This window comes from Oncorhynchus clarkii, chromosome 28, assembly GCF_045791955.1.
Source record: "Oncorhynchus clarkii lewisi isolate Uvic-CL-2024 chromosome 28, UVic_Ocla_1.0, whole genome shotgun sequence".
In the NCBI taxonomy this organism is placed as follows: domain Eukaryota; kingdom Metazoa; phylum Chordata; class Actinopteri; order Salmoniformes; family Salmonidae; genus Oncorhynchus; species Oncorhynchus clarkii.
Window position 1 is genome coordinate 42,936,483 of NC_092174.1, and position 27,500 is coordinate 42,963,982.

At 44.2% G+C, this 27,500-nt stretch overlaps 1 protein-coding gene across 1 annotated transcript in view; it reads left to right on the top strand.

Annotated features, from left to right (window-relative positions):
* LOC139386946 (receptor-type tyrosine-protein phosphatase F) overlaps positions 1 to 27,500 on the top strand; it is a gene marked incomplete in the record, with an annotated part of 253,682 nt that overhangs the window by 107,987 nt on the left and 118,195 nt on the right. Inside the window, 8 exon segments of the mRNA XM_071132849.1 lie at positions 989 to 1,131; positions 1,416 to 1,542; positions 9,768 to 9,913; positions 10,216 to 10,457; positions 11,971 to 12,164; positions 13,126 to 13,259; positions 13,985 to 14,129; positions 23,200 to 23,511. Of these exon segments, the coding sequence (XP_070988950.1) occupies positions 989 to 1,131; positions 1,416 to 1,542; positions 9,768 to 9,913; positions 10,216 to 10,457; positions 11,971 to 12,164; positions 13,126 to 13,259; positions 13,985 to 14,129; positions 23,200 to 23,511 (1,443 nt within the window).

Below are 27,500 nucleotides of genomic sequence, written 5' to 3' on the forward strand. Positions count from 1 at the left end.
GTTGGATCGGGATTGAAAAGCGATCAGCCTCACTCGCCTCACAGCGATTCATCACACTGACATTTCACATTTGAGTCATTTAGCAGACGCTCTTATCCAGAGAGACAGTTAGTGCATTCAGGTGAGACAACCACATGTCACAGTAAGTACATGTTTCCTCTTTAAAGAAGTTAGAAGGAAAAGACTGTGCTAGAAAGAAAAGTGCAAGGTTTATTTGAATTGATATGTTCAATGTTTTATTACTGGGGGAAGGGGGGGTGAGACTGAGATGTCTTATTTCAGATTACCTTTATGAAAATACTCTCATCTCTTAACTGCAATTCCTGCTGTTCTTTTCAAGCGTGGTGATGTCACGGTTTATTCCACACACAACTCTCCCTGACACCCCACTCACCCCTCCTCCTCCTCTCGTCTCAACACAGAACTCTCCCTGACCCCTCACTCACTCCTCCTCCTCTACTCCTCCTCTCAACACAGAACTCTCCCTGACACCCCACTCACCCCTCCTCTCCTCTCCTCTCAACACAGAACTCTCCCTGACACCCCACTCACCCCTCCTCCTCCTCTCCTCTCAACACAGAACTCTCCCTGACACCCCACTCACCCCTCCTCTCCTCTCCTCTCAACACAGAACTCTCCCTGACACCCCACTCACCCCTCCTCTCCTGTCCTCTCCTCTCAACACAGAACTCTCCCTGACACCCCACTCACCCCTACTCCTCTCCTGTCCTCTCCTCTCAACACAGAACTCTCCCTGACACCCCACTCACTCCTCCTCCTCTCCTCCTCCTCTCCTCTCCTCTCAACACAGAACTCTCCCTGAAACCCCACTCACTCCTCTCCTCTCCTCTCCTCTCCTCTCCTCTCCTCTCCTCTCCTCCTCCTCTCCTCCTCCTCTCCTCTTCTCTCCTCTCCTCTCCTCTCCTCTGGACACTTGTATCACATCCACCTCTTATGATCCCCTCTTAACGTTCTCCTCTCTCCTCAGTACGTCGTGTCCCTCCACGGTTCTCTATCCCACCCACCAACCATGAGGTGATGCCTGGGGGCAGTGTGAACCTGACGTGTGTTGCTGTGGGATCTCCCATGCCCTATGTCAAGTGGATCATGGGAGAAATCGAACTCACCAAGGTCTTTACTTTCACTGTTACTTACCGTTTAGCTTCTTTTAAAAAAATAATCTGTTTTATTCAATCTTTATGACTACAGCACCTTGAGCGTATGTATGAATTGTGTTGAAATAAGTTTAAAGGAGGGAAAGCGTAGAAATATAGCACATAGAACGGATTTACCGCTTTTTCAGACTTGCTTTCAATGCTAATGCTAAAGATCTATTACTCGCATTTCTATCTCAAATATATGTCAGATCATACACAAAAGCTAGATAATGGACCTTTATGATTCTTCTTATTTAGGAGGATGAGATGCCCGTCGGTCGGAATGTTCTGGAGGTGACCAACATCAAGGAGTCCGCCAACTACAGCTGCGTGGCCATATCATCATTGGGCCAGATCGAGGCTACCGCTCAGGTCTCCGTCAAAGGTGAGGGGTCAAAGGTCACGCTGTTTGTTTGTGTGTGTGTGTCTTTCACTCTCTTTTGGCTTAAAAGACGTATTTCAGTTAGTCGGGCCGTATTTCAGTAGTCAGGCTGTATTTCAGTATTTCAGTTAGTCGGGCCGTATTTCAGTTAGTCAGGCCGTATTTCAGTATTTCAGTTAGTCTGGCCGTAGTTCAGTTAGTCGGGCCGTATTTCAGTTAGTCGGGCCGTATTTCAGTATTTCAGTTAGTCTGGCCGTATTTCAGTTAGTCAGGACGTATTTCAGTTAGTCAGGACGTATTTCAGTATTTCAGTTAGTCGGGCCGTATTTCAGTTAGTCAGGCCGTATTTCAGTATTTCAGTTAGTCTGGCCGTAGTTCAGTTAGTCGGGCCGTATTTCAGTTAGTCGGGACGTATTTCAGTATTTCAGTTAGTCAGGCCGTATTTCAGTGAGTCGGGCCGTATTTCAGTTAGTCAGGCCGTATTTCAGTGAGTCGGGCCGTATTTCAGTTAGTCAGTTAGTCAGGCCGTATTTCAGTTAGTCAGGCCGTATTTCAGTATTTCAGTTAGTCGGGCCGTATTTCAGTATTTGAGTTAGTCAGGCCGTATTTCAGTGAGTCGGGCCGTATTTCAATTAGTCGGGCCGTATTTCAGTTAGTCAGGCCGTTAGTCGGGCCGTATTTCAGTTAGTCGGGCCGTATTTCAGTTAGTCAGGCCGTATTTCAGTGAGTCGGGCCGTATTTCAGTTGGTCTGGCCGTATTTCAGTTAGTCGGGCCGTATTACAGTTAGTCGGGCCGTATTTCAGTTAGTCTGGCCGTATTTCAGTTAGTCGAGCAGTATTTCAGTTAGTCTGGCCGTATTTCAGTTAGTCGGGCCGTATTTCAGTTAGTCTGGCCGTGTTTCAGTTAGTCGGGCCGTATTTCAGTTAGTCGGGCCGTATTTCAGTTAGTCGGGCCGTATTTCAGTTAGTCGGGCCGTATTTCAGTTAGTCAGGCCGTTAGTCGGGCCGTATTTCAGTTAGTCGGGCCGTATTTCAGTATTTCAGTTAGTCGGGCCATATTTCAGTTAGTCTGGCCGTATTTCAGTTAGTCGTGTCGTATTTCAGTATTTCAGTTAGTCTGGCCGTATTTCAGTTAGTCGTGCCGTATTTCAGTAGTCAGGCTGTATTTCAGTATTTCAGTTAGTCGGGCCGTATTTCAGTTAGTCAGGCCGTATTTCAGTATTTCAGTTAGTCTGGCCGTAGTTCAGTTAGTCGGGCCGTATTTCAGTTAGTCGGGCCGTATTTCAGTATTTCAGTTAGTCTGGCCGTATTTCAGTTAGTCAGGACGTATTTCAGTTAGTCAGGACGTATTTCAGTATTTCAGTTAGTCGGGCCGTATTTCAGTTAGTCAGGCCGTATTTCAGTATTTCAGTTAGTCTGGCCGTAGTTCAGTTAGTCGGGCCGTATTTCAGTTAGTCGGGACGTATTTCAGTATTTCAGTTAGTCAGGCCGTATTTCAGTGAGTCGGGCCGTATTTCAGTTAGTCAGGCCGTATTTCAGTGAGTCGGGCCGTATTTCAGTTAGTCAGTTAGTCAGGCCGTATTTCAGTTAGTCAGGCCGTATTTCAGTATTTCAGTTAGTCGGGCCGTATTTCAGTTAGTCGGGCCGTATTTCAGTATTTGAGTTAGTCAGGCCGTATTTCAGTAAGTCGGGCCGTATTTCAATTAGTCGGGCCGTATTTCAGTTAGTCAGGCCGTTAGTCGGGCCGTATTTCAGTTAGTCGGGCCGTATTTAAGTATTTCAGTTAGTCAGGCCGTATTTCAGTGAGTCGGGCCGTATTTCAGTTGGTCTGGCCGTATTTCAGTTAGTCGGGCCGTATTACAGTTAGTCGGGCCGTATTTCAGTTAGTCTGGCCGTATTTCAGTTAGTCGAGCAGTATTTCAGTTAGTCTGGCCGTATTTCAGTTAGTCGGGCCGTATTTCAGTTAGTCTGGCCGTGTTTCAGTTAGTCGGGCCGTATTTCAGTTAGTTGGGCCGTATTTCAGTTAGTCGGGCCGTATTTCAGTTAGTCGGGCCGTATTTCAGTTAGTCAGGCCGTTAGTCGGGCCGTATTTCAGTTAGTCGGGCCGTATTTCAGTATTTCAGTTAGTCGGGCCATATTTCAGTTAGTCTGGCCGTATTTCAGTTAGTCGTGTCGTATTTCAGTATTTCAGTTAGTCTGGCCGTATTTCAGTTAGTCGTGCCGTATTTCAGTTAGTCGGGCCGTATTGCGGTATTTCAGTTAGTCAGGCCGTATTTCAGTTAGTCAGGCCGTATTTCAGTATTTCAGTTAGTCTGGCCGTAGTTCAGTTAGTCGGGCCGTATTTCAGTTAGTCGGGCCATATTTCAGTTAGTCGGGCCGTATTTCATTATTTCAGTTAGTCAGGCCGTATTTCAGTTGGTCGGTCCGTATTTCAGTTGGTCTGGCTGTATTTCAGTTAGTCGGGCCGTATTTCAGTTAGTCGGGCCGTATTTCAGTATTTCAGTTAGTCAGGCCGTATTTCAGTTGGTCAGGCCGTATTTCAGTTAGTCGGGCCGTATTTCAGTATTTCAGTTAGTCAGGCCGTATTTCAGTTAGTCAGGCCGTATTTCAGTTAGTCGTATTTCAGTTGGTCGGGCCGTATTTCAGTTAGTCGGTCCGTATTTCAGTTGGTCAGGCCGTATTTCAGTTGGTCGGTCCGTATTTCAGTTAGTCGGTCCGTATTTCAGTTGGTCAGGCCGTATTTCAGTTAGTCGGGCCGTATTTCAGTATTTCAGTTAGTCAGGCCGTATTTCAGTTGGTCTGGCTGTATTTCAGTTAGTCGGTCCGTATTTCAGTTGGTCGGTCCGTATTTCAGTTGGTCTGGCTGTATTTCAGTTAGTCGGGCCGTATTTCAGTTAGTCGGTCCGTATTTCAGTTGGTCTGGCTGTATTTCAGTTGGTCGGGCCGTATTTCAGTTAGTCTGGCCGTATTTCAGTTAGTCGGTCCGTATTTCAGTTAGTCGGGCCGTATTTCAGTTAGTCGAGCAGTATTTCAGTTAGTCAGGCCGTTAGTCGGGCCGTATTTCAGTTAGTCGGGCCGTATTTCAGTATTTCAGTTAGTCGGGCCATATTTCAGTTAGTCTGGCCGTATTTCAGTTAGTCGTGTCGTATTTCAGTGAGTCGGGCCGTATTTCAGTATTTCAGTTAGTCTGGCCGTATTTCAGTTAGTCGTGCCGTATTTCAGTTAGTCGGGCCGTATTTCGGTATTTCAGTTAGTCAGGCCGTATTTCAGTTAGTCAGGCCGTATTTCAGTATTTCAGTTAGTCTGGCCGTAGTTCAGTTAGTCGGGCCTTATTTCATTATTTCAGTTTGTCAGGCCGTATTTCAGTTGGTCGGTCCGTATTTCAGTTGGTCTGGCTGTATTTCAGTTAGTCGGGCCGTATTTCAGTTAGTCAGGCCGTATTTCAGTTAGTCGGGCCGTATTTCAGTATTTCAGTTAGTCAGGCCGTATTTCAGTTGGTCAGGCCGTATTTCAGTTAGTCGGGCTGTATTTCAGTATTTCAGTTAGTCAGGCCGTATTTCAGTTAGTCAGGCCGTATTTCAGTTAGTCGTATTTCAGTTGGTCGGGCCGTATTTCAGTTAGTCGGTCCGTATTTCAGTTAGTCGGTCGGTATTTCAGTTGGTCAGGCCGTATTTCAGTTGGTCGGTCCGTATTTCAGTTAGTCGGTCCGTATTTCAGTTGGTCAGGCCGTATTTCAGTTAGTCGGGCCGTATTTCAGTATTTCAGTTAGTCAGGCCGTATTTCAGTTGGTCTGGCTGTATTTCAGTTAGTCGGTCCGTATTTCAGTTGGTCGGTCCGTATTTCAGTTAGTCGGGCCGTATTTCAGTTAGTTGGTCCGTATTTCAGTTGGTCTGGCTGTATTTCAGTTAGTCTGGCTGTATTTCAGTTAGTCGGTCCGTATTTCAGTTGGTCTGGCCGTATTTCAGTTGGTCTGGCTGTATTTCAGTTAGTCTGTCCGTATTTCAGTTAGTCGGTCCGTATTTCAGTTGGTCTGGCCGTATTTCAGTTGGTCGGGCTGTATTTCAGTTAGTCTGGCCGTATTTCAGTTAGTCGGTCCGTATTTCAGTTAGTCGGGCCGTATTTCAGTTAGTCGGGCCGTATTTCAGTATTTCAGTTAGTCGGGCCGTATTTCAGGCAGTTGAATGTGTGTGTGTGTGTGTGTGCGTGTGCGTGTGTTAGAATCAAGATTATAACACACGCACGCACACACACAAGACAACACGCTGGCTAGGTCAGTGGAGGACCCAGTGTCTTGAGTCCCAAATGTATCCTCTCATCTCTTTGTGCCCTGATAGTAGTGCACTAAAATAAGGAATGATGATGCCGTTTTGGTCACCCAGACTGTAAGGATCTCATGATGAGTCATCTGCTCTGGAACGGACTGTGTGTTATCACGTACACGACAAGCTGTGATGACAAAGGCTGTATCCCCAAATCGCACCATAATCCCAACATAGTGTTCTACTTTTGATCAGAGATGGTATAGGCCCAGGGTAAAAAAATATAGTGCACTATATAGGGAATAGTGTCCATTTTTTGGGACGGAACCACTGCGTTCTCTCATGTACCTACAAAGCTGTGATGACTGGGAAGTGTGGTTGGTGACGAACCCAAGCAGTGTGACTCATTATGGCAGATTGTTATGGAGTTTGATCCGATCAAACAGCTGTCTTGTGTTTCCACCACAACGTTAATGTTACTTCAGCGTGTTTGATTCACCTGCGATCTGATCAACTGGCTATCAGGGGTATTTGGGTTCACACACTCACACACACTCACTCATCAACGCGTACGCCATCAACTGGCTAACAGGGCTATTTGGGTTCACACACTCACACACACACACACACACACTCACTCATCAACGCGTACGCCATCAACTGGCTATCAGGGCTATCTGGGTTCACACACACACACTCATACACACACACACACCACACACGCGCGCACACACGCACGCACACACACTCGCGCACAAACACACACACACTCGCGCACACACACACACACACACACACACATACACACACACACACACACGCACACATACACACACACACACTCACGCACACACACACGCATCTGTGTGTCTGCTCGGAACATATGTCTGGACTGGGCCGTGGGTGTGTCTGTCAGGGTTTCCGTTAGCTGGTAATAGCCGGCTTTTGGCCGTTAAAAAGGGAGGGCACTAAATTAAATTGACACCGGCCAATATTCCATGAGAGAAAAAAAAGATGTATTCTTTTTTTAATATATTTTTATAAAAATATATGTTATTTTTTAAAATATTTTATTTGTATGTCGCCCAGTTCTACTGGTTGGAGGAATGTGGGATCTATTATCCCACAGCTATCCTAGAGTCTATTTGGGCCTATCATCCCACAGCTATCCTAGAGTCTATTTGGGCCTATCATCCCACAGCTATCCTAGAGTCTATTTGGGCCTATCATCCCACAGCTATCCTAGAGTCTATTTGGGCCTATCATCCCACAGCTATCCTAGAGTCTATTTGGGCCTATCATCCCACAGCTATCCTAGAGTCTATTTGGGCCTATCATCCCACAGCTATCCTAGAGTCTATTTGGGCCTATCATCCCACAGCTATCCTAGAGTCTATTTGGGCCTATCATCCCACAGCTATCCTAGAGTCTATTTGGGCCTATCATCCCACAGCTATCCTAGAGTCTATTTGGGCCTATCATCCCACAGCTATCCTAAAGTCTATTTGGGCCTATCATTCCCACAGCTATCCTAGAGTCTATTTGGGCCTATCATCCCACAGCTATCCTAGAGTCTATTTGGGCCTATCATCCCACAGCTATCCTAGAGTCTATTTGGGCTATTTCTATCTGGACAAACTGACCAATAGAATAGATAACCTTTTCTACTATTGGGGATAGTAAATTGACACAGGCTCATAGGCAGCGGGACCATAAGGCTATAGGGGAAGCTAAGCTTTCTCTAAGGAAATGTAATTCAATTGCCCAAATGATGTAGCCTAATTAGCCTACTCCTGTCTATACAGAAATAACTCAAATCATTCAACATAGGCTACTATAGCATCATTTGTGCCACAGAGAGTCGTTTAAATCACGTTGCCTACAGTTGGAAGGAAAGGCAGCCCCCCCCTACAGTTGGAAGAAAAGGCAGCCCCCCCCCCCCCCCCCAGAGTTAAACAGCGTGTTCTGCAAATAGTTGATTGTTGAGTTGAGACTGTCGGTGAAAAGTAGACGCCCTGCAGGATGTTTGGACATCAAATGGCTATTGCTTTAAAGAGAAGACAATGAAAATACTGTATTTTAGTTATTTGAGTGAACAACAGTAGGGCCTGTAGCCTGTCTTAATGTCAGCAGCGGAGAGCATCGACCGTATCCCCGGTGACTCAGTACTGCTCGTAGTCACTCTTCTTCTTTGCTGCGCTACTTAAAGTTTATTTTTGGACAATCATTTCCTCCTCCGGTTTAGATGGACTTCATATTGTTTTTCGTGTCACCCCATTTCCTAGATCTGTTAAATGGACAATGTTGCCTTTTAATTGATCTGTTTGTCCGTATCAGCAGAGTAGGCTACCCTGTCATTTGACCTATTCAAAAAAAATATATTCTACTAAGCTCTCCAGTCGTTTAAAGTGTAGTAGAATTGCGTAAATAGTTGATTGTTGAGTTGTGACTGTCAGTGAAAAAGTAGACGCCCTGCAGGATGTTTGGAATACAGAAGAAAGGTATCTGACATAGCACTCTGCCATGCCTTGAACCATCAATCACTGTTTGTTCTTTTTTTTTTGCAAACAGTGATTGAGTTCATCAGGTTACGCACCCAATGTATAACGGGGTCTGGTACGTTTGTCAAAGGTTCGGTCAAATTAAAATGCTGTCTGTCAAATGTCCAGTGACACATTTTCAGAACGGAAACCTTGGTCTTCATGTGTGATGTGACCGTCCCTGCCAGGACCCATAGGACATTATATAATGAATAGTCGAATTTTAGTGTCATGTTTATAGTCAGGAAGTAGAATATCAGTGTCTTGTCAGGAAGTAGATTATCAGTGTCTTGTATATAGTCAGGATGTAGAATATCAGTGTGTTGTATATAGTCAGGAAGTAGAATATCAGTGTCATGTATATAGTCAGGAAGTAGAATATCAGTGTCTTGTCAGGAAGTAGATTATCAGTGTCTTGTATATAGTCAGGATGTAGAATATCAGTGTGTTGTATATAGTCAGGAAGTAGAATATCAGTGTCATGTATATAGTCAGGAAGTAGAATATCAGTGTCATGTTTATAGTCAGGAAGTAGAATATCAGTGTGTTGTATATAGTCAGGAAGTAGAATATAAGTGTCTTGTATATAGTCAGGAAGTAGAATATCAGTGTCATGTTTATAGTCAGGAAGTAGAATATCAGTGTCTTGTATATAGTCAGGAAGTAGAATATCAGTGTCATGTATATAGTCAGGAAGTAGAATATCAGTGTCTTGTATATAGTCAGGAAGTAGAATATCAGTGTCTTGTCAGGAAGTAGAATATCAGTGTCATGTATATAGTCAGGAAGTAGAATATCAGTGTCATGTTTATAGTCAGGAAGTAGAATATCAGTGTGTTGTATATAGTCAGGAAGTAGAATATAAGTGTCTTGTATATAGTCAGGAAGTAGAATATCAGTGTCATGTATATAGTCAGGAAGTAGAATATCAGTGTCTTTTATATAGTCAGGAAGTAGAATATCAGTGTCTTGTCAGGAAGTAGAATATCAGTGTCTTGTATATAGTCAGGAACTCCTGACTCAACAGACTGACTCTCTTTCTTTCATTTTCTTGGTTGGTGTTTGTCATCATCTTTAAATGTGATTGTCCACTTGCTCTGTAAACCTCTGGGATTTTCAATAATGTCTGACTGTGTTGCGATAGTTTTAATATGGAGGACTGAGGTGATTTGGACGTGAATAAAGCATATCCATTACTTGAATTAATAGTCCATGAAACAGTCTTAATATATATGTTCCCTTTTCGAGTTATGGGGTCAGTCAGCATATTCAGTCATCTGTCATCTTAGAACACATCTATCCTGTACTGAAAGATCGCCTTGATTTCATTTCATATAACAAACATCTCATCCCCTCTCTCTTTCTCTCTCTCTCTCTCTCTCTCTCACTCTCTCGCTCTCTCTTTGTTTCTCCATCTCTCCTCCTCCAGCCCTCCCCAAGCCCCCCACCTCTCTCATAGTGACTGAGACCACAGCCACCAGTGTGACCCTAATCTGGGACTCTGGGAACCCTGAACCTGTGTCCTTCTTCATGATCCAGTACCGGGCTAAAGCCACCGACGCAGGCTTCCAGGAGGTGTGTTGTAACGGCTCGCTGGGTTACAACATGCTTAGCGTTGCAACATCCCGGGTCACTTTCCCCAAATTCCCAGGTTTTTTTTCTGAAATCCTGGTTGGAGAATTCCAGAAGTCCCGCTTTTCCCTCTTGATTCTGGGAAACTAACAAACCGGGATTTCTGGAAAACATGGGAATGTTGGGACAATTACTGGAGTTTAGCAACTCTAACCATGGTTCGAAAGGGTTGAACCGCCGATATTGTTCTGTAAGTATCTTTGGGATTTAAGTGTCTGCTAAATAACCATATGATGATATCGTAGGTGGACGGAGTAGCTACCACTCGGTACAGCATCGGCGGGCTCAGCCCCTACTCGGAATACGAGTTCCGTGTGATGGCGGTGAACAACATTGGGCGCGGGCCGCCCTCTGACCCGGTAGAGACCCGTACTGGGGAGCAGGCTCCCTCTTCACCCCCTCTGGCTGTCCAGGTCCGCATGCTGTCTGCTTCCACCATGCTGGTCCAATGGGAACCGCCCGAGGAACCTAACGGACAGATCAGAGGGTAAAATGAACGTGAATATGTATTATGTAGGCTCAATGAAGCATTCCTAGACACTTCATAGCATGTGAATATGACTGTGTCCCAAATGACACCCTAATCCCTATATCGTGACCTACTTTTTGAGTCAAATGTGCCATTTAGGACACAGCCTATGTCTTACGAAGGCTTAATGATAGATGTTTCACAAGTCATTTATAAGCAAAATGTCATACAGACAGTGCCTTCAGAAAGTATTCACACCCCTTGACCTATTCCACATTGTGTTGTGTTACAGCCTGAATTCAAAATGGATTCAATTGATGTTGTTGCTTTTAACCCAAGTTTTTAGAAATGTTTTGCAAATGTATTGAAAATGAAATACAAATCTAATTTCCATAAGTGTAGATGTTAGAATCACCTTTGGCAGTGATTACAGCTGAGTCTTTCTGGGTAATTCTCTAAGAGCTTTGCACACCTCAATTGTACAACATTAGCCCATTATTCTATTCAAAATTCTTCAAGCTTTGTCAAATTGGTTGTTGATCATTGCTAGACAACCATTTTCAGGTTGTTGCCATAGATTTTCAATCAGATTTCAGTCAAAACTGTAACTCGGCCACTCAGGAACATGTCTGTCTTCTTGGTAAGCAACTCCAGTGTAGACTTGGCCTTGTGTTTTAGGTTATTGTCCTGCTGAAAGGTGAATTAATCTCCCAGAGTCTGGTGGAAAGCAGACTGAACCAGGTGCCTGTGCTTAGCTCAATTCAGTTCATTTTTTATCCTTAAAAACTCACTAGTCCTTGCTGATGACAAGCATACCCTTAACATGATGCAGCCACCACTATGCTTGAAAATATGTAGAGTGATTCTCAGTAATGTGTTGTATTGGATTTACCCCAAACATAACACATTGTATTCAGGACAAAAAGTGAATTGCTTTGCCACATTTTTTGCAGTATTACTTTAGTGCCTTGTTGCAAACATGATGTATGTTTTAGAATATTTTATATTCTGAACAAGCTTGCTCAGAGGGATATTCAATGTCTGTTTTTTTTTTTACCCATCTACCAATAGGTGCCATTTGCAAGGCATTGGAAAACCTCCCTGGTCTCTGTGGTTTGAATCTGTGTTTGAAATTCACTGCTCGACTGAGAGACCTTACAGTATGTTGGGATATTGTGATGTCATGATGGGGTATTGTGATGTCATGTGTGTAGGCCAGTGACACAAAATCTACATTTAATCCATTTTAAATTCAGGCTGTAACACAACAAAATGTGGAAAAAGTCAAGGGGTGTGAATACTTTCTGAAGGTACTGTATACAGTATAAGGTATGATTGTTTTATTTCTTTTTAGTTAGAAAATAACTATCAAACAAATATCCAAATAATTAAGAAATACTGACACTATTTAATAACGTGCTATCTTGTCTTATCATGTCACATATATAAAACATCTCAATAGGTACAGGTTCTTTCCACTTTTGGTTTGTCAAATGTTGAATGTAATGATTGATTTGTAACTGTCTGCCAGGTACCGCGTGTACTACAGTTCAGACATGAACGACCCTCTGAGTGGCTGGCAGAAACACAACACAGACGACAGCAGACTGACCACCATCTCAGGGCTGACCACTGATATCACCTACAGCCTCAGGGTGCTGGGGTTCACCTCTGTAGGGGACGGACCCCCCTCGGATGTACTGCAGGTCAAGACTCAGCAGGGAGGTGAGAGAGGGAGTGTATCTTACTGTGGGGAGTGTATCTTACTGTGGGGAGTGTATCTTACTGTGGGGAGTGTATCTTACTGTGGGGAGTGTATCTTACTGTGGGGAGTGTATCTTACTGTGGGGAGTGTATCTTACTGTGGGGAGTGTATCTTACTGTGGGGAGTGTATCTTACTGTGGGGAGTGTATCTTACTGTGGGGAGTGTATCTTACTGTGGGGAGTGTATCTTAGTGTGGGGTGTGTATCTTAGTGTGGGGTGTGTATCTTAGTGTGGGGAGTGTATCTTAGTGTGGGGAGTGTATCTTAGTGTGGGGAGTGTATCTTAGTGTGGGGAGTGTATCTTAGTGTGGGGAGTGTATCTTAGTGTGGGGAGTGTATCTTAGTGTGGGGAGTGTATCTTAGTGTGGGGAGTGTATCTTAGTGTGGGGAGTGTATCTTAGTGTGGGGAGTGTATCTTAGTGTGGGGAGTGTATCTTAGTGTGGGGAGTGTATCTTAGTGTGGGGAGTGTATCTTAGTGTGGGGAGTGTATCTTAGTGTGGGGAGTGTATCTTAGTGTGGGGAGTGTATCTTAGTGTGGGGAGTGTATCTTACTGTGGGGAGTGTATCTTAGTGTGGGGAGTGTATCTTAGTGTGGGGAGTGTATCTTACTGTGGGGAGTGTATCTGAGTCCTACCTGTCCTACTCTGTCCCTGTGTCCTAACACTCACCTGTACTACTCTGTCCCTGTGTCCAAACACGTACCTGTCCTACTCTGTCCCTGTGTCCAAATACTCACCTGTCCTACTCTGTCCCTGTGTGCAAACACGTACCTGTCCTACTCTGTCCCTGTGTCCAAATACTCACCTGTCCTACTCTGTCCCTGTGTGCAAACACGTACCTGTCCTACTCTGTCCCTGTGTCCAAATACTCACCTGTCCTACTCTGTCCCTGTGTCCTAACACTCACTCCTGTCCCCCCAGTTCCTGCCCAACCATCCAGCTTCGAGGCAGAAGCAGAGTTGGATACTCGTATCATGTTGACCTGGCTGTGGCCTGTCCAGGACACCATCACTAAGTACGAGCTACAGTACTGGGAGGCTAACTCTGACAACAAGGTAGGAAAGACAGAGCCTGGATCATGTCGTTCTCCTCCGTCTCTCTCGTCTCCCAATCTGTCTCTCTCCACTCGCACACTCTTTACTGTTTGCAGGCTCCTCTGTTACTCAGCAGATACACGTTTCTCCTCACCAAGAGAGTGCTGTACCATGTCATTTCTCTGAATGGTTATGTGTCAGAGTAAAAGCTATGTAATGCATTTCCTCCTGTCCTCTCCTCTGTGGGAGAAGTGTATAAAGCAGTGGTCATATCGACAGCCACAACAATGATTCTGTCTGAGTGCTTCTCAGCTCCGTCAGCTATAATGGTGGCTTCTCCTTTCTTCTGTTCAATCAATAGGCAAAGAAAGCAATTTAACCTCTCAACAAATGTGGACCGTTTTGAAAGGTGTTTTTTGCTCTGGGTTAATATTCCGTTTTTGATACACAGACTGTAGCAGGGTCTTGTCCTGATTCAGGGAGGCAATGGCGTGTTATTTGAGGTGTTTCACGGTGTCTCAGATATTGGTTTTTAATACTACAAATAAACCACTGCAGAATCAGTTTATAATTCACCGAACTACAAAGAGTAGATTAAAACACGCTATTGGGGGCCGAGTCCTATAACGTGAGATTAAAACTCTTCAACTCAGACTTGTACATGTTTGTTGTTAATGGGAGATTACTAATGCTTTGTGTATTAGACTTACTAGAATGATTTAATAAAAATATCTCCCTCTTATCAGATCCACGTGACTTTTAACCCTGCGGGGTCATACGCCGTGGAGGGTCTGAAGCCCGACACCCTGTACCGTTTCTCCCTGGCAGCCCGCTCCGAGTTCGGCCTGGGAGTCTACACACAGCCCATAGAGGCTCGCACCGCCCAGTCCAGTGAGTACACACTCCTTCCCCCTCTCTCTCTCTCTCTCTCTCCCTCTCTCTCTCTCTCTATCTCTCTCCCTCTCTCTCTCTCTCTCTCTCTCTCTCTCTCTCTTTGTCCCTTTCCGTATTTTCCACTAACCCAGGAGAATCACCTCCACCTCAAGTGTCAGTTGCCCAGCAGCTGTTTCAAACTAAACAGCTACGATCCCAACACCTGTTCCTGCTCGTCCTCCACTTCCTCATTCTCTTCAATTCTTTCACTTGCTGACCTGCAGTTGGTCCCAAACAGCCACGATACCACTCCCACTCTTCTGATTTCCCTGGTCTCAGGGTTTTCTACCATACTAACCCTCCTTCCTGTGTGGGAGAGAGAGAGCCACTGTATTGAGGCTGGGGCCAGCTTGGGCCAAGTACATTACTGAGGTACTCTAGGGATAAAGGTTAAGGTGTGTTCAGTGTTCTCTGTGTGTTCAGTGTTCTCTGTGTGTTCAGTGTTCTATGTGTGTTCAGTGTTCTCTGTGTGTACAGTGTTCTCTGTGTGTTCAGTGTTCTCTGTGTGTTCAGTGTTCTCTGTGTGTTCAGTGTTCTCTGTGTGTTCAGTTTTCTCTGTGTGTTCAGTTTTCTCTGTGTGTTCAGTTTTCTCTGTGTGTTCAGTTTTCTCTGTGTGTTCAGTTTTCTCTGTGTGTTCAGTTTTCTCTGTGTGTTCAGTTTTCTCTGTGTGTTCAGTTTTCTCTGTGTGTTCAGTTTTCTCTGTGTGTTCAGTGTTCTCTGTGTGTTCAGTGTTCTCTGTGTGTTAAGTGTTCTCTGTGTGTTCAGTTTTCTCTGTGTGTTAATTAAGTGTTCTTTGTGTGTTCAGTGTTCTCTGTGTGTTCTTTGTGTGTTCAGTTTTCTCTGTGTGTTAAGTGTTCTTTGTGTGTTCAGTTTTCTCTGTGTTCAGTGTTCTCTATGTGTTCAGTGTTCTCTGTGTGTTCTTTGTGTGTTCAGTTTTCTCTGTGTGTTCAGTGTGCCCCCTGCATAAGCCAATCTATTTATTTCTATATAATTTGGTTTATTATGAGTATGTGATGTGGTTTGTGATCTTTGATTTTAAGAACAAGAGCAATGAACAACCGGTTAAGAAATGTCTAGACGTGACAATCAGTAGTCAAGTCAGGAGGTAGAGGAGGAAGGAGCGGAGGAGGAGGGAGAGGAGGGGGAAGGAGTGGAGGAGGAGGGAGAGGAGGGGGAGGGAGAGGAGGAGAGAAGAGGAGGAGGAGCGAGAGGAGGGGGAAGGAGTGGAGGAGGAGGGAGAGGAGGAGAGAAGGGGAGGGAGAGGAGAAGGAGGGAGAGGAGGAGAGAAGAGGGGGAGGGAGAGGAGGAAGGAGCAGAAGAGGAGGGGGAGGGAGAGGAGGAGGAGGAGGGAGCTCTACCGCTTCCTGTTTCTCTGTTCCGTTTTACTCTCGCTCTCTCTCCCTCTGTCTCTCTCTCTCTCTCTGTCTCTCTGTCTCTCTGTCTCTCTCTTCCTCTCTTTCTCTCTCTCTCTCTCTCTGTCTCTCTCTCTCTGTCTCTTTCTCTCCCCAGTCTTTTTCTCCTCCTCTCCTCCTTAGGCCTCTTTGATCTTACAGTTGTCTTGTCAGACACGCTCTCTCACACACACACACACACACACACACACACACACACACACACAGCTAAAGTTGTTTTCATTTTTCATTCATCGTGTTACCCTTCTCTGTCACCATGGTCCTTAGGGTCTTTGTAGTGGGGTAGATTCTCTCTCTCTGCTCTGGGCAGTTTTAAGACCACCTGGTGAAAGCCTCCTCTTCCCAGCCCGATGCCCAGCGCCTGATGCCCAGCGCCTGAGAGTCCTCTATTTATTTAGGGATGTTTCATCTCATACAGCTCTGAGGATTATTTGTAAAGAAAATAAATATTCTACTTCCTGTTGACATTCATTGCTCTAGTTGTTAAAAGGACAGCAACCCCCCCCCCCGACCCCCAACCCCGGCTTATCTTATCTCCCATCCTTTCTTCTGTATTGTTTCTTCTACTATGTTATCAACCTGAGTACTGTAGGTGCATGTGGTCGTTGCGTTTGGTATTTGGGTGTCCTGTTTTCATTGTGATACCCTAGCCAGATGTTGTGACTATGCCTCTGGACTGTGGAGAGTTGGTCAATGTCATTTATTAGGTTTTCTGCTAGAGATGGAAAGATAAAACATACTGTTTTCACTGAACTGGAAAAGTTTGAGGAGCACTTTACATTACAGCTCGTTAACATGGGGCGGAGACCCAAAAGGGTGGCCCCAGCGTTGTCCGGGTTTGGTGGGGTAGGCCGTCTTTATAAATAAGAATTTGTTCTTAACTGACTTGCCTTATTAAATAAAGGTTAAATGATTATATATATATATTTATTTATTTTTAAATTACAGTTATATCCCTTCCCCATAAGCCTGTCATGTGGCTGTATCCTGCTGCTCTAGGCGCTAACAAAGCCCAGTTCACAATCAGAAGTTTCTTTATTGAATAAAAAAGATTTGCACCCAAGATTTGACATTCGTTGACCAGGAGTGTAGTTGAGATGATAGGAAGGGATTGGTGGGAAACCACTTATTTAGATATATTTTTTTAACCTTTATTTAACTAGGCAAGTCAGTTAAGAACAAATTCTTATTTTACAATGACGGGCCTACACCGGTAACTACTATTGGTAACTAATGGTAATTACAGGAGATGACCTAGTTATTACGTTATTACCACGCAATTACAGTGGTTCCTCCTTTTAAAAGTTTTGTTTTTACACCCGCGGGACTCAGCGGCATTGCTCCAGACCACCACAAGGGGGCGTTAGAGCACTCATTATTATGCATTTGGGTCCCAATGTTTTTTATATGATCAATCATATCGAGTAGTTCTGATGACGAATTTGACGCGAGCCACCCTTCTCTGGTGGCTTTCTTCAGACTTCAACAAAGATGGCTGGCAAAACATTACGGGGGAAACAGATGTAAGTAGTTATAACGTCATAATGAGTCAAGCTAAAAATTTACATTTGAGAGGAATATGTTAGTTAATGTTAGAGACCAACGATCGTGCATATATTTTTGTCAAAAGTCAATTTATAAAAATCGCAAATTAGCAAGTTAACTGACTAGCTAACATTAGCCAGCTAGCTAGCTGGTGTTATGACATGAGAACAGTATGACATTGTAATTCGGGTTGTTTTAATGTTTTAGGGATTCCTGAGAACCAGCAAACCAGGCTGTCATCTTGAAAAACAGTGGATGTGAAGAATCTAGCTAGCTAAAGCATTTACTGCAAATTAAATGTACAATTGTGTAAGCTTGCTTTGTCATGCAGCTGAAGTAACATAGCTAACGTTAGCTCACTATTTACTTGCTTATTGTGTAGTGGAGGATAAAAAATAACTGTATGCCTATGGATGTGTAGCTAGCTACAGTATGTAGTCGATCTGTGTATGGACCCTAAAACGTTAGGTTCTGAACTAATATTCATACCAATCTATGAACCTCAGCTATCATAGTTGTTGTATCAACTTCAAGTGTGAATGGCATTAATGAAGCCTATGGATTGAGTAGAATATAATAACTTTATTGGGCCAAGGATGCAAGTCCTATATACACATGTACTGTAGTTAGTACCACGCATGAGATCCCCACATTGTAGCCTATGCTTTGAATATATTCACTGATCATGTACTCTTCCTTGGCAAATAAAGGTGCGGTTCAGGTATGAATCTCTGTGAGACATTCTTTTTCAGTCATTATCCAATACCAGGTGTATGAAACTCCATTCTTTGAATGATGCTGTGTCTGCATGTATGTATTACCAGATATACACTTCAACAGTGTTTGCCACTCTGGACAAAAGAACGAGTCAAAAATTCACCAAAGGCTGAAAAAACGGCTTACGAACGTTGTCTAAGCTGGAACACTAGCGCGAGCCCATAGCAAATGAATAGAATGGAACGTTGTCTAAGCTGGAACACTAGCGCGAGCCCATAGCAAATGAATAGAATGGAACGTTGTCTAAGCTGGAACACTAGCGCGAGCCCATAGCAAATTAATAGAATGGAACGTTGTCTAAGCTGGAACACTAGCGCGAGCCCATAGCAAATGAATAGAATGGAACGTTGTCTAAGCTGGAACACTAGCGCGAGCCCATAGCAAATGAATAGAATGGAACGTTGTCTAAGCTGGAACACTAGCGCGATCCAATAGCAAATGAATAGAATGGAACATTCACAGAGTCTGTTATGACTGGAGTGATGCTTACAATTCCATTTGGCCTAAATGTCACAAAAAAAATATCCCTTTTTATGTTACCACTACAATCTGTTCGTCGGACGAAACTGGGAAAAAAACAACTTGTGTAGAAAGTAAACATCCGCACCTCGATGGTATCAACTGTGCTTATGTCTGCGTAATGACAAAGTAGGGAAAAAATAAAAACTTCTGATAAATGAGCTCGCTGCCCAGACTTACATAATTACAAAGAGGAGATTCTCCTGATTTAAATTGGTGCCCGCGACTTGAAGAAAATCTAAATATACATAGTGAGATATTTGGCGAAATAGACCGGCTACATAGGAAAACAATGGGGGGAGCTCAGCGTTCCAAGGGCAAAAAGTACTTTGGGGCTAGCATTTGATGACAACCAAGCTAGCTGCTCAGGCTTACATACTTAGAGGAGATTCCCGTGATTAAAATGGCGCCCGACTTGAAAAAATCTAAATATACACATTGCGAGATATTTGGCAAAATAGACAGACATGCCTATATTTCCCCCATAGGAAACAATGGGAAGACTGCAGAGTTCCAATATAATGATTTGTTGTTTACATTTTAACTACAAAACAACGTGAGCAGGTCTCATTGCCAACAATAGCGAAGCAGGCATTGTGACGTTGAACAATAAGCTGGGAATAGAATGTTCGGAAGGCGAGTTGTTGCCACGGTGCTCAATAGAACTAATAGGAGCTGGCAGGGTGAAAAATGCACTAAAATAAGTCCTGGTTTTTTCGCTATTACGCCAAAAAGATGGCAAGCAGCTGGGAAATATGGCCATATTATTATGAAACTGGGCTCCACAGCGGACGCAATGAGCTAGTTATTATCAGAAAAGAACGTTGTTAAAAATGTACGTGTTATTACCAGCCTACTATCTACGCGGATTTCTGAGCACTACGCGGATTTCTGAGCACTCTCGTCTGAGTGTACCAGAGCGCAGAACAATTCATTTACGAGCGCTCAATATGGCCGGTGTCAGTAAACGTCGGGGGAAAAAGCGTCATTAAATTGTTTCCAGCACAGTTTCAGTCACCAATGCTCTGGTTAACACGAAAACTCTACTAGGGCAAGTAAAATGGTCTGAGTGGTCTCATTTGTGTCTGTAAGTAGCTTGGGTGCTTGACTGCCGTTTTTTAAGGCCAGAACGCTCAAATCAACCCTACTCCTCGGTCCGAACGTCCAGTGTGCGCTCCGAGAGTGAAACGGTCTGAATTTACAGACTGACAATCTGACAATGCTCTGAATTTAGGAGCGTCACGTTGTACAGCGCCATATGTTCTGTTCCATCCTAACGGAAACCCCGAGGGTTTTTCATGGAATGGAAACACCATAATATTAATGAAATGAATTAAGCAAGTATATACAGGACCAGTCAAACGTTTGGACACACCTACTCATTCAAGGGTTTTTCTTTATTTTTAAAATGTTCTACATTGTAGAATTAATAGTGAAGACATCACAACTATGAAATAACGCCCGTCTCCAGCGTGCCCTGCATTCTGTAGTACAGACATTATTACCACGTTACCGGGTTATTACCATGTTATTACCACGTTACCGGGTTATTACCATGTTATTACAACGTTACCGGGTTATTGCCACGTTATAACCACGTTATCGGGTTATTACCACATTATAACCACGTTACCGGGTTATTACCATGTTATTACCACGTTGCCGGGTTATTACCACATTATAACCACGTTATCGGGTTATTACCACGTTATTACCACGTTACCGGGTTATTGCCACGTTATTACCACGTTGTCGGGTTATTACCACGTTATTACCACGTTGCCGGGTTATTACCACGTTATTACCACGTTACCGGCTTATTACCACGCTACATGGTTATTACCATGTTATTACCATGTTACCGGGTTATTACCACGTTATTATCACGTTATCGGGTTATTATCACATTATTGCCATATTATTACCACGCTATTACCACGTTACTGGGTTATTACCACGTTATAACCACGTTATCGGGTTATTGCCACGTTGTAACCACGTTACCGGGTTATTACCACATTATAACCACGTTACCGGGTTATTACCACATTGTTACCGGGTTATTACCGGGTTATTACCACGTTACCAGGTTATGACCACGTTATTACCACGTTGTTTCCGGGTTATTACCACGTTACCAGGTTATTACCAGGTTATTACCACGTTACCGGGGTATTGCCATGTTATTACCACGTTACCAGGTTATTACCACGTTATTACCACGTTGCCAGGTTATTACCACGTTATTACCACATTGTTACCAGGTTATTACCACGTTACCAGGTTATTACCACGCTATTACCATGTTACCGGGTTATTACCACGTTATTACCACGTTGCTGGGTTATTACCACATTATTACCACGTTACTGGGTTATTACCATGTTGTTACCATGTTACCGGGTTATTACCACGTTACTGGGTTATTACCATGTTGTTACCATGTTACCGCGTTATTACCACGTTACTGGGTTATTACCATGGTATTACCACGTTACCGGGTTATTACCACGTTATTACCACGTTGCCGGGTTATTACCACATTATTACCACGCTGTTACCAGGTTATTATCAGGTTATTACCACGTTGCCAGGTTATTACAACGTTATTACCACATTATTACCACATTGTTACCACGTTATTACCACGTTATTACCACGTTGCCGGGTTATTATCACGTTATTACCACGTTGTTACCAGGTTATTACCACATTATTACCACGTTGTTACCAGGTTATTACCACAGTATTACCACGTTACCGGGTTATTACCACGTTATTACCACGTTGTTACCGGGTTATTACCACGTTGTTACCGGGTTATTGCCACGTTATTACCACATTGTTACCGGGTTATCACCACGTTGTTACCGGGTTATTACCATGTTATTACCACGTGTTTACCGGGTTATTACCACGTTATTACCACGTTGCCGGGTTATTACTACATTATTACCACGTTGTTACCGGGTTATTATCACGTTATTACCACGTTGTTACCGGGTTATTACCAGGTTATTACCACGTTGCCGGGTTATTACCACATTATTACCACGTTGTTACCGGGTTATTACCGGGCACTGTGTTAACACACCAGGGGGCACTGTGTTAACACACTAGGGGGCACTGTGTTAACACACTAGGGGGCACTGTGTTAACACACCAGGGGGCACTGTGTTAACACACTAGGGGGCACTGTGTTAACACACTAGGGGGCACTGTGTTAACACACTAGGGGGCACTGTGTTAACACACTAGGGGGCACTGTGTTAACACACTAGGGGGCACTGTGTTAACACACTAGGGGGCACTGTGTTAACACACTAGGGGGCACTGTGTTAACACACTTTGGGGCACTGTGTTAACACACCAGGGGGCACTGTGTTAACACACCAGGGGGCACTGTGTTAACACACCAGGGGGCACTGTGTTAACACACCAGGGGGCACTGTGTTAACACACCAGGGGGCACTGTGTTAACACACTAGGGGGCACTGTGTTAACACCAGGGGGCACTGTGTTAACACACCAGGGGGCACTGTGTTAAACACACCAGGGGCACTGTGTTAAACACACCAGGGGGCACTGTGTTAAACACACCAGAGGCACTGTGTTAAACATACCAGAGGCACTGTGTTAAACACACCAGGGGGCACTGTGTTAACACACCAGGGGGCACTGTGTTAAACACACCAGGGGGCACTGTGTTAAACACACCAGAGACACTGTGTTAAACACACCAGGGGGCACTGTGTTAAACACACCAGGGGGCACTGTGTTAAACACACCAGGGGGCACTGTGTTAAACAAAACCAGGGGGCACTGTGTTAACACACCACGGGCACTGTGTTAACACCAGGGGCACTGTGTTAACACCAGGGGCACTGTGTTAACACCAGGGGCACTGTGTTAACACCAGGGGGCACTGTGTTAACACACCAGGGGCACTGTGTTAAAACACCAGGGGGTTGCATTAGCTTTCAGAAATCTGAAGTGCAATGCTATTTGGCTAGCAGCCACACATTTTCTAAGTAAATGAGCTTATATTTGGCTAGCAGCCACACATTTTCTAAGTAAATGAACTTATATTTGGCTAGCAGCCACATGATGCATGGCCATCAGAATGTTTATCATAGGGAGTAAGTAGCTGGCTACATTTCTTAATGTTGTGCTTCAAGTTAATGTTGCACTGTAACTTCCTATCGGAGAAACTACACGGGACGGACACGTCAGGCATGGGTGATCGGGTCTGCTGATATAATGCCTGTTTGTGTATGCGGGAGTTTGATTGGTCAAGACGAGTGCAAAGATGTTTTATCGGAGTGGAGAAGTGCAACTTTTTACGTGATGGATTCTGAATGAACCGTGACTGAAGCCAAGCAGAAGTTGCGATAAGAAGCATCTATTTACAAAACAAAGCAATATATTTTTTTCTGCGTTTTTTAATCTTTCTTTTTCTGTGCGAGACATGCAGAATCCTGCGTTATTGCGACCTCTGCACTCTCTTACATCACTCATAGAGACGAGAGTACAGAATACAGCTGAGGGCACAGTGATCAGTCCACCAATGTGCCACACACACACACCTTATTTACATATATCTACATATAAAAACAGAATTAGTTATTATATATCTGATTGAACCAATCTCTCAGTCCAGAGTCTGTAGCCCCTCCCTTCCCATCATTGATTATGTTGTTATTTTAGTTTGGTTATTATTTTAGCTTGATGCCTCCCTCCCCTGCTCGTTCCCTCCCTCCTCCCCCCTTTTACAGCCCCCTCCGCCCCCCCTCAGGAGGTGCACCTGTCCAGTCTAAGCTCCACCTCCCTCAAGGTGAGTTGGGTGGCTCCGCCCGCCGCGTCCCGCCACGGCGCCATCGTGGCGTACACCGTCAGCTACCAGTCCACCGGCAGCGCCAGCGAGGACCCCGAGCGCCACAATGTGTCGGAGATCGGAGCGGACGCCTCTAGTTATGTGCTGGAGGGCCTGGAGAAGTGGACAGAGTACCAGGTGTGGGTTAGAGCGCACACTGATGTGGGCCCGGGCCCAGAGAGCGCTCCGGTCAGGATCAAAACTAAAGAGGACGGTAGGTTCTGGTTCTGGTTCTGAGTTGTACCGTCGTCCTCCCTTGGGTGAAGCCCTTCTACTCCGACGGACTCCTCCTTCCGTCCGTCTCTTTGGCTTTCCTGCCGTCATCTTCCCTTCTCTATTTGTCCCTTGTCTTTAACCGTTTCTGGTCTCTACTGGTTTCTGCTGGTCTTTGCTGGTTTCTGCTGGTCTCTACTGGTTTCTGCTGGTCTCTACTGGTTTCTGCTGGTCTCTACTGGTCTCTGCTGGTTTCTGCTGGTCTCTACTGGTCTCCGCTGGTCTCTACTAGTTTCTGCTGGTCTCTGCTGGTCTCTACTGGATTTTGCTGGTCTCTGCTGGTCTCTGCTGGTTTCTGCTGGCCTCTACTGGTTTCTGCTGGTTTCTGCTGTCTTCTGCTGGTCTTTACTGGTTTCTACTATTTTCTACTGGTTTGTCCGTCTCGACTTGTCTCTACTGATTTATGCTATTTTTTACAGGTCACTATTGGTCTCTACTGGTCTATACTGGTCTCTTCTGGTATCTACTGGTATCTTCTGGTATCTACTGGTTTCTACTGGTCTCTTCTGGTATCTACTTGTTTCTACTGGTCTCTATTGGTCTTAACTGGTTTTACAAGTTTCTACTGGTCTCTTCTGGTTTCTATGTGTCACTTCTGGTTTCTACTACAGGTACGGCTGCACATCTCTTCTTTCTGTACTCTATACTGGTGATCTCTCTATACTGGTGATCTCTCTCTTCTCTGGTGATCTCTCTATACTGGTGATCTCTCTCTTCTCTGGTGATCTCTCTATACTGGTGATCTCTCTATACTGGTGATCTCTCTATACTGGTGATCTCTCTATACTGGTGATCTCTCTATACTGGTGATCTCTCTATACTGGTGATCTCTCTATACTGGTGATCTCTCTATACTGGTGATCTCTCTATACTGGTAATCTCTCTATACTGGTGATCTCTCTCTTCTCTGGTGATCTCTCTCTTCTCTCTATACTGGTGATCTCTCTCTTCTCTCTATACTGGTGATCTCTTTATACTGGTGATCTCTCTCTTCTCTCTATACTGGTGATCTCTCTCTTCTCTCTATACTGAGGATCTCTCTATACTGGTGATCTCTCTCTTCTCTCTATACTGGTGATCTCTCTCTTCTCTCTATACTGGTGATCTCTCTCTTCTCTATACTGGTGATCTCTCTCTTCTCTCTATACTGGTGATCTCTACTGCTATCCAGGGTTAAGGCTCATCACCCTCAACGCCAACTCTTTTTATGACATCCCTTCTCTCTCTTGTCTTCTTCGTCCTGTGGTTCTGTCCTCGTGCATAGTTCACGTCTGGCTCTCCCTCTGAGCCCTGGAAACTGGAACACAACACACTTAGTCACGTCTCCTTTTCCCACTTCCCTCTCTTTTCCCACTTCTTTATTTTGTTCGGAGCGTGATGGAGTGTTCCTAGGAGGCAACTCTCTATAATTAATGTGTTTGAAGTTGCAGCTACACAGCTCATTGCTGTAATTAGAGGTTTTACACACACACACACTAGGCTGGCGGTAACGAGGCATGCTATGGGCAGCAGTCAGATCTTTACGCATTCCTCTGTGGATTTAGCCACATTTTTAAAACCTCTTGAATGTTATGGCAACATTTTGATTTACGCCTCAATAGACATACCCAAAAGCACTTGTTTTTCTTGATATTGCCATAAACAATAACTAGTAATGCTGCATAGTTCTAGAAAGGTCTGGAACTCACCTTTTTGGGTAAAACAAATAGTTCTACATTGCTGAGGTGTATTCACTTTTGAGGACACAAGCTCATGTACAGCAAATATTAGGACAATATAAAAAAATGAATATTGGATTTGTTCCTGTTCCTGTTCAACAGTAGTGGGGGGAATATGCCACCTTTTGAAATGACTAAAATGCTTTTTTAAATATAGGAAAAATCAAATGATAGACACATTTAGAACCGGCCACATCAAAATGCGTCATTACCACCTGGATTCAGTCTTATGTAGCGATATTTGTGTTTTTAACATTGGATAAAAGTAGAGACTCAGAGCTAGATAATAGTACATCACACACTGCAGTTGAGGAACAGTTGAGTCATTCTGCTTTGAAAGTTGATAAACTTGTAACCCCACTTTTGAGAAAATGTCCCTTGAATGTTTTGGTACACCTACTGGAGAGCTCTCCTTTGTCTACACCCATTCAGCGTCATTCACACCCTCTTAAGCTTTAGCTCCACCCATTCAGCGTCATTCACACCCTCTTAAGCGTTTAGCTCCACCCATTCAGCATCGTTCACATCCTCTTAAGCTTTAGCTCCACCCATTCAGCGTCATTCACACCCTCTTAAGCGTTTAGCTCCACCCATTCAGCATCGTTCACACCCTCTTAAGCTTTAGCTCCACCCATTCAGCGTCATTCACACCCTCTTAAGCGTTTAGCTCCACCCATTCAGCATCATTCACACCCTCTTAAGCTTTAGCTCCACCCATTCAGCATCGTTCACAACCTCTTAAGCTTTAGCTCCACCCATTCAGCATCGTTCACACCCTCTTAAGCTTTAGCTCCACCCATTCAGCGTCATTCACACCCTCTTAAGCGTTTAGCTCCACCCATTCAGCATCATTCACACCCTCTTAAGCTTTAGCTCCACCCATTCAGCATCGTTCACACCCTCTTAAGCGTTTAGCTCCACCCATTCAGCATCATTCACAACCTCTTAAGCGTTTAGCTCCACCCATTCAGCATTGTTCACACCGTCTTAAGCTTTAGCTCCACCCATCTCTTTGAGGATTCACATGTGAGGCCATGTGCTAAACAGAGTGAGTAAGGTAGTGTAGTCAACAACCAAAGATTTCAAGACTAAAAGTGGTGAAAGTACAAGCAAAACAGTAGTGGTAAAAATACACCTTATCTCGTCCTTTTCCTTTATCCTAATCTGACGTTGGTGCAGGTCATGTTGTTCTTCACATTACCATCTCTGGTAAACACACACTATATCAAGTACAATCAAAGTGTATTTGTCACATGCACAGGATACAGAAGGTGTCAATTGTACAGAGAAATTGTTATTTGCATAGTAACAATGGGGCAGCAGGGTAGCCTAGTGGTTAGAGTGTAGAGGCGGCAGGGTAGCCTAGTGGTTAGAGTGTAGAGGCAGCAGGTAGCCTATTGGTTAGAGTGTTGGGCCAGTAACCGAAAGGTTGCAAGATCGAATCCCTGAGCTGACAGGGTAAAAATCTGTTGTTCTGCCCCTGAACAAGGCAGTTAACCCACTGTTCCTAGGCCGTCATTGTAAATAAGAATTTGATCTTAACTGACTTGCCTGGTTAAATAAAGGTTAAATAATTGAGAGCAGTAGCACCTGCTTTTGTAGTTCTCCATGGCAACGCTTCTTTTAAATAAGCTTGGCAAACCAATCCGATCTCTCGTTCAACACGTCCATTAGCTCAGCCAATCATTCCTAGCTGGTTAGTTCCTGTCTTTTTCCTTGGCTAAACCAACTAGACTCGTAATTTAAACTTTTAATTTGTATTTACAGATGGCATAAGAGCTTGTTATTAAGGCACATGGAAGTTCACATGTTCCAGAAGGCATTTCTGCCAAAACGGACGTAAAAAAAAAATATATACAGTGCCTTGCGAAAGTAAATGACATGGTGGATTTGGCATCATGAGGATGTGGTCAGTGATGTGGTCGGTGATGTGGTCGGTGATGTGGTCGGTGATGTGGTCGGTGATGTGGTCAGTGATGTGGTCAGTGACACTTTGCTTCTTCAAAGTCCAATATCTTTAAAACTTTAAACTTTAAACTTTAAAAAGACTGCTGAAATACAAAACATTTTGGGATTATTGAGAGAAAAAAAATAACCAAAAGAGTGGATTTTCCCTTTAAAATAATTATTGAGTGTGTGTGTGAAGTCAATGCACCAACGCCCCTCCTATATCATGACGTTCCCCAAAGTGACCAGTTGTTTTTGGGACCAG